The sequence below is a fragment of the Rhyacophila brunnea genome, unplaced genomic scaffold (genome assembly GCF_057557595.1).
Source record: "Rhyacophila brunnea isolate RB1 unplaced genomic scaffold, BYU_Rbru_1.0 scaffold_3, whole genome shotgun sequence".
Classification (NCBI taxonomy): domain Eukaryota; kingdom Metazoa; phylum Arthropoda; class Insecta; order Trichoptera; family Rhyacophilidae; genus Rhyacophila; species Rhyacophila brunnea.
The window spans coordinates 10,182,955-10,197,896 of record NW_028232965.1 but is presented as its reverse complement, the minus strand read 5'-3'; the positions used below and the strand labels follow the sequence as shown (position 1 = coordinate 10,197,896).

The window sequence follows — 14,942 nt, the reverse complement described above, 5'->3', positions numbered from 1 at the left end:
ATTAGTAATAGTAAAAAATCCTGGTTTTGTTACATATAATCAAGAACTTTGTCAAGGACAGTTAATTATTTGTGAATTTCCCTCTCCTCCCTCCACATCCAATTGTCGAGCATATATTTTGGCGTGACAAGCATTAAGTTCCTTTCAAAATTATTTCGGAAGTGTCCCAGGACCAAGCTCCTAATACCTTCCTAACATAGTATGCGTAAAGTATATTCTGATTTAATAGTTTTTTTATGTAACTCCGAGTTTGATTGATTTATGAACAGCTTATCAAATTGCTAAAGATACATTCGGTATACTAATACTATAGAAAAATCAAATGTTACGTAATGAAACCTCTACTCTAAGCGACGGTGGGCATTGTACAGATTTTTTGAAATTACTTTCAAATACAAAATTAATTATCCGTGCGTATGATTTTCTTTACCATTATATTTTTTTGTAAATGCCAGCAGTTTTGGTTTAGCTCGAAATACTGTATTATTTCTTTCAAAGCATTTAGACGTAAATACTGGAAAAAATATACCTATTTACATGTTAATATTAACAAACAGTGTAACCATTAATGGATTAATTGATTTCTACCGTTCACAAATACTTAGTAAATAACAACACCTACCTACATACATTTAAATTCGTATAATGTAAATAAACATGACAATAATAAATGGCTACTACGAAGCTGTATACCTACGCGGTAGCTTACGGATTAAATATCCAATAAATAGCTATTTGATGCTACACGTCTCGGTTTGGTACTTTATCAAGCGGGCTGGCTCGCACGTTTTAAATTATTTTTCGTAGGGAAATGGGCAGGGCTTATGTATTTTTTTTAACAATGTACATTTGCCATAATGAGTCGAGCGGTTTCGATAAAAAATTCGCATAAAACATTTCATACGATATCCATCACACAATATCTTCGTACCCTATCCAAATAATACCTATTTAATTACCTTTAATATTATATATCGTTAAGAAGTAAAGTATACGTGTTATAAGTCCAATGTATGATTTTAGTTCTTGTTCACCGTGTATTATTTTTGGCATTCTTTTCCCCATACACATAGCTAATTGCAGGAGCCATTCTCGTGGCATGAACACGAAACGTTAAAGAATCAATGAGAACATAGAATGCACGATAACTGCGCATAAATCAAATAGGTCCCTATATAATAACTATCCGTTAGTCTTGATGACTCACACGCAGGTAAAAAGGTAAAAAAATCAGTTATATTAACAAACTTGTCTGAACAGACGTTGTAAGAACTAATAAATACGACGAAATAAGATCGCGCATCCAACGTGGGTGAACGATTATATAACATAAATAAATACTACATATAAAAAAGTATTATATATATATATATATATATGTATATATACATCTTCAGGAAATCTATTAATATCTTTGAAATTTATATTGATTTTTTTTATAAATGGTTATTGATAGATCTCTATGAAGATGGGTTCTAACACCAAAATAGGCATTTTTGTTATGAAAAAACCTATTTTATCATAATAAATTGATCCTCCTTTTTTTAATGATTATTGAATTCATAAACAAAATTTGAAAATACATCTGTCAGCTTCTAATAGACATACAGATTTTTAATGCTTAGTCATTCTATCGGAAAACACATTTTTAAACAAACATCTATGTAATTTAATGGATTTTTTTTCAAAATATAAGTATGTTGTATATTTTATTATAAAAACATTCCATGGTTCATTGAATGTTTACATTGTAAATTACAACAACCAATTATTTTCTGTAAATAAAAAGATATTTACGCTTACTTGTTTATATCTGGATAACTTAACTTTTTTTAAAAATGAATGAAATATATTTTTCCGTAGTTTCTTTGACTTTCTCGTCAGCCGGCTTTCGTCGGACGTTCGCCTTTGATGTTTTCCATAAACTTGCGGCATCTTGACCGCTTTCCCCAAACTGACGTATCAATTTGGGCTGACGTAACGTCAAATACACGCGAAATCAACGAAATATTTGCCGACTACCGTTTGTCCATCAAATTACGTTGAATCGTTTGAACTAGCAACGCGGGTCACAACATTGACATTACGATTTCAACGAGTAAACTGAAGTTTTTAAATTTTAGCGATTTGAATTAATATTCAATCGATATTGCTAGTATATATACGGAATAGTAAAATAATGAATATAGCGTAGATTGTTAAGGCTAAAATAGTGCTGTATTTTTTGCACGACAACTTCTATCAAGATTTTTTAGTATCCAATTTCAATATAATCTATCAACAAAAAATATTTAAAACTGAGTTTCAATTATCTATTTAAGTTTAACTCTTCATCACGCTCAGTACATTGGCCATAATGAAGTAATAGCTTATAGAGACTGGCTGGTAAACGATAAAATAAAAAAAATACAGATCAAATCAAGAAACTCTTATAGTTAGCCGATTCCGGTGACAACAGTAAAAGAATTGTAAACATACTGACAATAGATACTGTTAGTGAAGACCACTATTTTCACTAATAAAGCAAAGGCTGAGAAAAATATACCTACTGGTATTTTTATAGTTATTAAGTTTTTTTCTTCTCTTTAAATAAGGAAATGAGGAATAATATTATATTTTTATTATTATTAAAGTCAACCAACAGTATCAATCAGATAAGTATAGAATATTGTTCAGTATGCGATACTAAATTGTTGAATAATTGATGGCCAGCGAATTAAAAATAAAATAGAACACGCAATTTATGAGAAAAAAAAACAATTATAAATTCCTACTCATTGTGAAACTTCTTTTGAGAGAGGCAAGAGAAGAACATAATATGTCTACTGTATCCTTAAAATATTTCATATCTCTAGAATTTTGAGCCATCGAATAATGGTACACGAGATTCGTTTTGTATAGTTATATTATATCAGTGAAAAGATGTGTGGCCGAATATTCTATATAATCTCGTTATTTTAAACATTATTTTAAACAATTTTAGTAAATATCAAATGATTTAAAATTAAATAGTTTGACGGTTTATTTTCTAAATACATTAATTTCTTCAGTCATCTATTTTATCTAAGTATATATTTTTAATTATGTAATGAAAGCAATTGAAAGTTAACCCCAAACAATATAAATGTAAATTTCCTCAAAGGAAGTGCCAAGTAATATGATAAAACGTGTTAACATATTCAATTATTCTCACTTTCGGCAGCGACTTCCTTTTATTTGAGAAAATAATTTTATGGGTTCCAACAATAATGTTAACTAAATAAGGTTGGGGACTTCCGTTAGCACGTTCATTTTATTTTTTGCGTTTTCAAAACTTCTTTGTTAAAATAAACAAATGATTATCGTTGATGGACTGTTTACCTTTCAGACAAATACATGTCAAAAACTCATACATTATATATAACTTTTTAATATCTATTTGATAAAAAAAAATCTTAAAAAGAAATCTTTTCTTCTAAAAGAAAGTTTCTTGGAAATCACTTTCACTATAAATAGACAAATAAAATATCAAACTCGTGTCATGTCATATCTTATCGTGATATGAATATTATTAACTTCATTAAGTCATACAGTAATATTACAGGCTGATATTTATTGATTGTTTATTTACTTACTAAAATTTTATAAAATAAAACATAAATAACAATCATATCTGGTAAAGTAGCGAAATCGTTTCTTAGTTTTTCAAAAATAATCGTTACTTTATTGCAGATAGTATTTTCAAAATCATTCGTCACATGGATCAATGATCACTATAAATTCAATAACGGAGAGTGCCAACTCTGATGTATTACTTAGTATTTTTAATTATTATTCATGATTAATTGTTACAGTTTCTACTTTAAAAAATTAAATTTCTACGACCATAGATAATAGATGACAATTTCATAGAAATCCATAGAGAAACCCACTAAAAACAAAGAACCCGCAATTTTAACATGAGCCGAAAATGTATAGGCATGTAGAAAATGTTAAAAAAACTTTCATTGAGTTATGCGAGTGTCGAAGAAGCGCGGTGCGTGTGAGGTGACCTCATTGTTCTGGTGATTTCGGAAGATTTTGCTAACTGACAATGTTCATTTAAAGGTTCAAAATGTGCTACAGTCTGATAAATTTTAAATACCAAGAAAAATTACATTTCACACTATTTACTTACTGCGACAGCATGTAACAGCACATAACATGATCATTATTTAAACCTTTAATGTCATTTAACAATGTACATTTTCATTTTAATTCAATAAAAAACCACAATATTCATCAAAAATTCGATAATCGTGGTAAACATACTGTTTTCCAAGAATGTCTTGATCAAGTAAGCAATGTATTGATTGAAAAATTAAAGTTCTGTTTATGTATCTCTTTTTTTTCTCTTCAGCAATAATTTGATTGAAACTCTGTTTACTCGTATCGCACATTATGTAAACGTTAAATAATAATCTACACAAGCTGTTCCAAACTGTTAATTACCATATCCGTTCCAAGACGGTGCATTTATACCTCAATTTGAATATCTTAACAGAATTTGTACAACAATCGGTTGCTAGCCATTACTCAAACCAATAAGTTTATGCCCTGTATCTAAATATACATTTGAATTGAACCCAGTCGCGAAATACAACTCCGTGAAATACCGAATATATAGCAATTATTTGATATTGTGCGTGTTGTTGAATGCTTATCTTTTTTGCATAATATGTGTCAACCAAGGGTTGTCTTGAAACATATTGCTAAACTTTCTGAATATATGTACGTTCGTGTATATTATTGCGTAACATCACTGCAGTTAAGATTCATCAATAAAATAAATTTTATTTTAATTATTAAAATTTTAAATATGTTAATACCAAAAGTTTCATAAAGTAGGTACATACCTAGGTACTTGAAATTGCGATACCTCAACAATATTTAATCTTAATACTTTTTAGTACAAACTTTTATTCTATATTAGACGTCCGTTGTCTACTGACCGTTATTCTGACGGTATGTTTCTTTAATTAACTATTCTATTTGTTTAACGATTAATAAACAAGATTTAAGAATGTAATATTCTTTATTGAACAAACATAATTTGAAAAAACTTGAAGGAATTATATAACACTAGAAGAAATATGACGCCCAGCGGGATTCAAACCCGCACCCCTGGCATTCGCGCCCAAGGGCCACATTCAAAATGTATTTACAAATTATGTATGTATATTTGTTTCATTAGTATTTTGCTTGTCGATGGCGTCTTCTTATTGCGGACGTGAAGACTTCCTCACATATTTTTGTTTGTCCGTATTGTTTAGCTTTGTTTTCTGTATCTTATATAATACGAGCATTAAATTCATTTATCAATTTATTCTTTCTGTTCCATGGCACTTTTTATAAAATTGTGTCTTTCATTAAACTGAGTCAAAGCTCACTTGAGAACATGGTGACATCAGTCTTAGCTATCTGCTCCTGAGACATTGCCAGGCGTAAACAACTGCTGATCCTTCACATTTAAAAGTAGGGTCTCGTGATATGCTCGATTAAGACCGAGTGTGGTGCGGGGCGGGTTGGTTTGGAGGGTCCATGTCTGTCTTAATGACGGCTGTCGTCCATTTGCTATCCTTACGAAATATATTATAACTTGTTACAAAGTATAGCCATCCAGATTTTAGTGGTAGAGTTATAATACTATTCTTATTATTTGTTTTTATTTATTATATCTTTATTTTACTCCATCCCAATTACTTCTTGACCCACTGCTTCACCGTAATCAATTATTCATCCCATACCAGTTTCTTGGCGGAACAAATAAATAAGAAAACCAAACGTATCATTTATTCATGATATCAGTAACGACAGTGTCCACCACGTTTTTTTGGGTGTCGAAATAGTTTTTTTATACATTATGCTAGCAAGTATTTCTTTCGATATTGGGATAAAATTTGAGACACAAGAAACAGCATTAAATTTATTGATTATCAATTAATAATCAGATTCAAATAACACTCATAACATATCAATAAAAAATAAACTCAGAAAGTTATAAAACACTAGCTTTATGGCGCCTTGTTCCAAATAAAAGATTTACATAATATATGCTTTATTAATAATTTTAACGTATTACTGTCGACTGAGCTTGATGGAAATTGAATTTGGTTTTTGATAAACGTTTGGACTGTATTAATGCATGTGGACTGTATGGAATAATTAATTATAATTTTAAATTTTATAATTTAATACTCAATCTAAAATATTTCACTATGTCAGATAAATCTCACGCATACGAATTATTCACCAAATATCTTTATTAAACAGTTTTTGTAGTTATAAGTATGAAAAATACTATGCCAATTATTTACCTAAAATCAAGTTGTTCATCAGGATACGCGATTGTAGACTTTAAGGATAATGAATAGAGTGATTCCAGAAACTTTTCCAGTTTCCCAGTAATCCAGATTCCAGAAAGTCAAATGGCGCGCGAGTCGGGTCGGTTGATGGTGTAATTTTCTAGCATTGTTGACATTGAAAATAAATCATCTCGACTAGACACTATAATATAATATTATATATGGTTATTCAAATATTTACAATATATTGTTAATTTGTTAGCCCATCGTGAAAGGGTGGAAGAATATTCACTTCTGAAGCCGTGTGTCTAGTGATGGAATCTCTCGCCGTGCTTTTCCAATATGCGTTTCGACCCAGAGTAAAAACTTACATTATACATTAAGCGAATGATAAAAAAGTATTTATTGTAGAAAAACTTTTAAGATTCGTACTGAATTGTAGAGCAAAAAAATGAAAACAAATCTGTTTACTGAGAATCTAAATATAATACGTTTATTGTTTCTTCTGTTTCTAGTGCCGTCAAGAATATAAAGCAGCCCACCAAGCCTACTCCCAATCTCCGTCACAGGCCACGATGGCAGGTTTCATGGATGGTCATAACTCCTACGTACAACAATTGCATGCAACCAATGGGATGCTCGACGAATACAACCAGGAAACTTTACCACATCTACTACAGGTAAAAACAACACCAATTAATATTAAATTACTAGAGAACATCATTGTGTTATTATAGCGCCTGTACACATGCATGGTTTTACTGGCAGCAATCGTGAGTATTTTAAACAATCGTGACAATAACTATTTACACGTAAAAGTGCTGACTATCTCTCCAATTCATTCTTTAAGATTGAGCGAGGCGCGATGTTGTCATTTTATGGTACTATTTCGTACTATTTGACAGGTTGTGAAAATCGGTCATCCTGAAAACTTGTCCGTAGTTCGTTTTTTTGCTGGCAGGTTCACCACTATCGTTCTACTGCGCAGGCGCAGATCAAAAAAATCTTATTGTCGCATGAAAATTCAGAACCTTTTCACAAACTTTTATGATTCATGCATGCAATCTTGCCAACTACAGGATAATACATGTTTACCCATACATTTTCTTATTATGGCCGCGATAATTCTTACTGTCAATTATTGAATTATTTATAATGATAATGCTTTCTATCGTGGAAAGGCATATTCACGAAAATCATATTTAATAAATGTTTGAAAATAAATTAAGACGATTTCCAAGTTAGTGGTTATTATTCTTGAATAGTTCCGAGGTAAAGGAGAGAGATAGTCCTACTGTCACTTTATATGAGTTGTATAATTAGGCATTCATAGACAAGTAATTTATTTTCATAGTTCTGATAACGGTGTTACAACCGATATTGCTATCGACTAATAACACAATCTGTGACATTTATTATTAAATTATCATTTAATAAAATAAACCTAAATCTAAAACAACTTTTTTTACGAGAGAATAATAACCTTCTTATGTTCATTTGAAATAGAATTTTTATATTGAAAAAAAGTACACACTCGCGATACAAAATGACAAAGATGTCTCATGTTTACAAGGTTTCAATATTTTTTCTGTTAAGTGGACTGAAATTTCTATTTTTTGTGAATTGATTTTTAAATGATTTACAATAATATTACCGTATTTAATAAAAATCTAATTTTGACAATTATTTATTTACGAATTTTGGAAAATAACAAGCAAAGAAAAATTTATATTTTATTTTATTCTTTATCTCAGCATTCAGAGGAAGATGGAAAAATGAAGCCATTCATTTCGTGGCTAAGTAATCTATATTAGTGGTTCGAGCAATGAATAAAATCATTTTTCAGAGACACCATAAAGACCATTAAAACACCACATCATAGAGATTGAAACAATCGCATGTAATCTTCTTTTAGAATATAGTACATGACATGGGACATTATATATGGCTATATATGTTATATTGACCAGTCTCTAAGGTATAAAACCGGACTTTATGTAAGTAATTAACAGTGCCAGGCAAAACTATGAATAAAAATTATTAAATCTTAAGTAATTGGATGAAAATTAAAATGTACCTATATATTGGAAAGATCTCCTATGGAAAATATTGGTAAATAAATTCGTTTTCATAAAATACGAGAAAATATTTCTATACCGTTCATATCTGTTTACAAAAGTGTCTTCCAGCATGAAAACCAATATGGGTAAACTTTTCGGCAAACTTTCCAACCGCATACCAATAACTTCTTGTGATTGAAACGCTCCTTAATCATGATAATTTTGGTTGGAAAGTTATTTACGTCGTTATATTTTAAGTTTTCTCAATTTATTATATAATGTATACATTTTCCTTCTTAAATATTTTTCTGTCAATAAATAATCCAAATACCTAATAGGAAAATTAAAATAAATTTTAAAAAATATCCACGATTCATTCATATTCTTATTCATTATGTTTTTACACATTTCATTATGACGTATATAGATATCTAGTAATTATATATTTGTAGAATCTTTTATAACTATAGCATTTGTTTTCTATCATGTAACTATATTTTCTTTCGTTATTAGCACTTTGAATGTATTATGTTAGCTTTGCTATGTAATAGTACTCGGGTACCTTCTTTGAGACATTCTCGTCATGCCATAAAACAAAACAGAACAATGATATCGTGTAACTTGTATAACTGTTACTGTAATAAACTATTTTTTTATTCAACCTATAATACATATTATTTGAGAATTTAATAATATATATATTGAATATACATAATTTGAAAACATCTCATGCATGCAATATACACTAAAAAAATACGACATCCGATGTCTCTTGAACCTGTATCTGTTGGATTCGCGCCAGTATGCTTTTCCAATTAAGCTACGGGCATTTTACAATTACGACGATTTTAACTAGTAGTTTTTACAGGAAATGCTTATCGAATTTCGTTATAATGTTGGCTATCGGTTTAAGTATATTAATTTTAGGTATATATCAATTAATTCCTTAATTACTAACCGAAGTCGCGGATTACTCCATTTTTTAGTTTTTATAACGTAATTGCTAATAATTTAATAAACTATATTTTTAATTCAACAAATAACACACAAGATTTGAGAATGTATCATTCTTTATATTGAATGTATATAATTTGCTTTAATAAGCTTTCTTGCTTTTCAATAGTACCCGGGAAATGGAATGGAAGTAGATAGGAGATACTACGTACCGATATATGAATCAAGATTATTCCTAATAAAACGATAAAAACATAGACAAACAAATTTTATTATTTAAAAACATTTAAGTATAATTTATTCGCTTAGTGAAGTAGCTCACGATCCAGTGGAATTGATAGACTAAAACAATAAAAAGTTTTTTTTATTGCTCACTTCGATTTTAATAGCCTCACAAAGCTTTCTTTGAACCATCTAAGTTTTTAAGTTAGCAATCCCTAACGGCCATGAGATTATAACAATATTCAAAGTTTTTGTGGGGTAGTAGAGTGTATAAAATTATTACCCTATCAAAGGTGATTAGTGTCATCATAACGAGTTGAGTATTTAATGGGAAAGCTTTTAATTTCCCAATGAATAATTTAAATATACTCAAAAATGAAAAAAGGATACAAACATATTTTTGAATAATAGTAAAACGCGTTAAAAATCTATTTTATATCGTAAACACGATAGTTTGAAAAGTACGTCATTATTTTTTATAAGCTTCGCCTAACCATATTATATACAAGACAGAAGACGTAGTCCTTCTTGGTATGGAGTTATGAGGTATCTCAATAAATATTTTTTTATAATTCTTAAATTAGATCCAATCTGTCATAATGGTACATTAGCTATTCGCTCAAGCCATTGGATTAGTGTTAGTGTATTGGAAATAAATCTAATAATGTCATGTTAATACTATCGACTAGGTACTTATATTATAATCAGACATGGAAATAATAAAAAAATAATAAGTAAATATTTTTTTTCAAAAGAAAAACAAAAATATATTAGACAACAATATCACAAAAACAAAATAACAAAGAAAACATTTCACTGTAAACCAACAAGGTCCTTTCTAAAGCTTCCGATTTGGTTGGATGTATGGTTGAACTTAGGGATTCCAATCCCGGGATCCCGAACTATTTTTGATACCTATGAATCCCGGGATTGGTAAACATAATCCTAAATCTTTCGGGATTGATTTTTTTATCAATTGTTATGGAAAATAAAATAAAAACGAAAATATAACAGAAAAATACTTTAATAACATATTATAACTACATTAGTAATAAACTGAGTTTAAATGAAGTTTGATTTATTACCCATGTGTTGTCAATTCGTTTTATTTTTTCGCATAAATTAATAAAAATGAGAAAGATTGGAGAAAAAAAATGCTTCGCATTCTTAACGTGAATTCTTGAAGTGATTCCACCATGATCTCATACGTTTTACGACAGTTTCATATTTGACTGACTAATTAGATTAATTAGAAAATTAAAAATTCCACATAATATTCACGATTCTGGTAACATCCGTGATATGAATTTGGCAAATAGAATACATAAATCAAGAAATATTTAGTTAGACGTTTCTACCAGAAAATGCTATTCTGGAGACCCACTGGTCACAGGGGGAATCACTGGATAATAAATAACCATTTTTTGCTGCCTTACGTAATCGTAACAACATCAGAAAAAAATTAAAAAAAACCAACACTTCATACTTTGGTATTACTTCGGGGATATTATTCAGAATAATATTTGAATTACTTAAATATGTTATTTTTTATTTTAATTGATCTTGTATTTGTTATCTTTTCATAAATAAATAAAACTGTTATACTCTCACAATATTATTTACTTCATTAAAACTATGTATTTCCAAGATTGAACGTTCATTCACAATAAAATAAATGTCTTAAATATGTAGTATACATTTAATAATTATACATACTAGATTATTTTTTACTGATTTTATCAATGTTTTTTATATAAATAAAAAAAATTATATTAACTATCGAAAAAATGGGAATCTCGGGACCAATCCCGGGATCGAAAATTTGGCTCGGGATTGGATTCCCTAGTTGAAACTATATCTCTATCGAAAACTTGAAAACGCGATAGTCGTCACCACCAACCACCGATGTCCATGGCGTCTGGCTAGCCATCGTAGTCACGCGGGACGTATGGACTAAACATATACATGAGATCTGTTATAGCCACCAGTATTTACTCTCAGCATCCGATGGCTACAAGTGGTCACAGTCATAGTTACGTCTGCGCTGAACCTAATAATTTATCTTGTATTATCACGTCGATTTTTACATTTATGCTGATTACACGTCATGCAATAATTCACTCATTTTTTGTTTTTAACCATACTGAAAAATGTTGTATATTATCTAAAAAAGGGTATTCCCAGAAGGACGTTCAAAGTTGAAACCATTTTTCAATGCGTTTTGCATACAGAAGAGATTAAATGGGATGCAAATATTCAGACAATAAATCGCCTTCGGTGAAGTAACTAATGTTACTTTACTTAATCTATGCACATACAAAAATAATCAATTTTTTAATTTTTTTTATAAATGCATTGTATTTGTTTATTTAAATAAAAAATATATGAAATAATATTTCACTATGAAACTTTATTTATTGTTGTTAATACGCAATAGATTATAATTGTTTTGTAATGCCATAGTAATACAACCTGTATTTTCTGTAATATTGCAATAATGGATTATAGATAATGGTAAAAAGTTTGCGAATGTGTCCACCTATTCACTTGTTGGGTCGAATTTTCCGGGTAGGAAAGAAAATGGTTTAGTTTTTATAAAGATTAAAAATATTTACACTACTTGCTTTAAGGTTTTTTATATGTATTAAATTAATTTGTAACGTTGTAAAAATCATATTACTATCAAATATTATGTATATAGCAGATATTATGAGATATAATAGTTATTATAGTAAAATATATAGATACGACGTGCTCTAGAGAGTCTGGAAAGTAAAAAAGAAACTTGAATTGAAATAAGTTGAATGAACAAGATCGTGCAGCTCTTCCGCCTTTTGCATTTCCGACTTCGGTTAGTTCGTCGTAAACTTTGACTCAAAGTTTCCACAGCGCACGTAAGCTCATAACAAATCAAATTATACAGTTTATTTACTACACCTGTATAACTTCACTTATGACAAATAAAATTTCAAAATACTTTCAGACGCTTCGTACACGTTCGTTATAATACTTTGTGTGTATTATTTTTAAAAACGTAAAAAAATCAATCCAAATAATAACATTTAACATCTGGATTTTCTTATATAATTTTACAATATTCAGATTTGTATCTCATAATGTTCTTAAAACGTGTTAATTTAAAACCAGTACCCATTTCAAAAACTTCAACAATTTTAATGATATTTCCAATATTTTGATTACGATTATTTATCAATCAAAAAAAATCTTTTAAAATGTTTTTTAAAAGTTGTCAGTGACAAACGACAACAAAGAATTTTATGTTTTCGTTAAGTGAAAAGTTTTACAATATCGCTTCCTTGGAAAAGATTTTTTTATTGTTACTAAATGTAATCTTGAATTTTTGAAACATTTATTTTAATAATATTATTTAGATTTTATTATAATAAGTTACCCAATTAAATTAATACTAGCAAAAAGTTTTTAAACTAGGTTGATTGTTTTTGATATACTGATTATAATGATTGGATTAACTTTACTTTGAATTTTGATGACCTAAGACTTTTAGGTTAGCCTAATTAAAACTGAAATTCTAATGATTTTAATGATGAAAGTATTTTGCTATACCTACCATAGGAATCTGTTTTTACAATCCAGATTATGCTTTTCGGCATTTTCATCGTAAAGGTAAAGCCAGGATCGCCAACCAGATTTATATGGAATGGGTCCACACTTTCATCAATTACAATTAAAATAATATTTTACATATTATTATTTTAAAAATCATATTTTGTTCCGACCTAACAACTTTTTATCGAGATTGCAGTATAACTATTTTTATTAGAGACATCCAGCGATAGAATACGTAACATTTGATTTCATGCAATTTGTTGATAATTTATATACTTATTAAATTATTTTATTAATCAATACTTACCCAAAAACTTTAAACATATATTTTTTTTAATTCAGCTATTATCTTATCAATAATAAATTATTTAATAAAATTTGTATAAAACTGATATTATTTTTCATTTTGAAGTACTGTTGTTTTAGCATATTATTCTATTTAACATGTTAAATAGGTACCTACGTACTAATTAATAAATACACCATACATGTACAATATGTAAGTCATTAATATATTGTATGCCTCGAGTAAAACTACACTCGGCCTGATGGGGCTAGAAAATTTATATCGGTAACTTTTGTCAACACCGAATAAAAATTCCTTAAATTGGCACAAAAATAAACGAAGCATCGACCACTCCAAATTAATGACTATTAACAACAAACGCCCTTCTTCGCGAGTTGAAAATCCCTTATCATGAGAATCATAAGAGGTGGCTACTTCTCGTTGGTCACTTGACCTGTTTAGAAGAGTCCTCATTACTAAGGCTTTTTCATGAACAAAAATGAAGGTATACTCAATTCAAACTACATGCAGAGTGAAAAAGCTTTGTTAGATTCCAAAAGCTTTTGCTATTGATATCACGTATAAATATCACGTTTCATTATTACCAGAAATCACGATATCTCGAGGAGATAATTTACATAACGATACCCTAGTGGATTTTGATAATCAAAAAATCAATGTTTTGAATGATGATACCATTCGACATATTTTTTTTTTAAATTCAATTAAGTAACAAAATAATCTTCAAAGTATCATGAAATCAAATACCCTTTCTGTGATTAATTCTTATTTTAATTCTATAATAGCTAATTATATAATACTGCTCACTGTTGGAGCAAATTTGGTGTAGTATGGATGAATTTATTGAAATATATGTATCATGAAATTTTGTGTTAATTAAATCATCATGGAATATCTATAAAAAGAAGTAGCATTATTGGCATTTCAACTACTAGATTAGGCATTTTACGAATCTTTGATTTCATAGAGGAGTGTTGTGACAAATCACATCTCGCTCTCTCGCTGAATGGTGTATGATCCTAATAAATACCAATACTTAGGTATGCCATATTGAAATAAAAGTATCAATACTAGATATCGGTAATATATCAAAACATATCAATACTGGCATCGTATCGAATACGTTACTTTTTTACATTCTATGCTATAACCATAGACTAATATACTTTTAGCTATACCTATTGACTTTAGTTTACTCCAAGTAAACAACGAGTATACGATGGCCGCGCGACTTAAGCGTAAGCCTATAGCGTCGTGCATCCCAGGTTCATATCCTGGGTCTGCCAAGTACACATATTGTTTTTCAATTTGTGTATGAGTCAGAATATGGACATACTAGGTTGATCAAGTAGCTGACATCCATTTCTCGTAAAACCAAAATCTGTTAATACAAGCCTCCATTATGTGGAGGCCCTTATGATTTTATTAGGATCAGACATGGTCGGAAGAAGAAGATACGGTTGTTCTATCAGATGTCTGCCAAATTTA

The 14,942-nt window shown here is 29.2% G+C and overlaps 1 protein-coding gene across 1 annotated transcript in view; it reads left to right on the top strand.

Annotated features, from left to right (window-relative positions):
- The window catches only part of Stacl (SH3 and cysteine-rich domain-containing protein), a 324,840-nt gene that overhangs the window by 230,982 nt on the left and 78,916 nt on the right, over positions 1-14,942 (top strand). Inside the window, exon 6 of the mRNA XM_085952491.1 lies at positions 6,839-7,003. Within this exon, the coding sequence (XP_085808617.1) occupies positions 6,839-7,003 (165 nt within the window). The remainder of the gene's footprint in view (positions 1-6,838; positions 7,004-14,942) is intronic.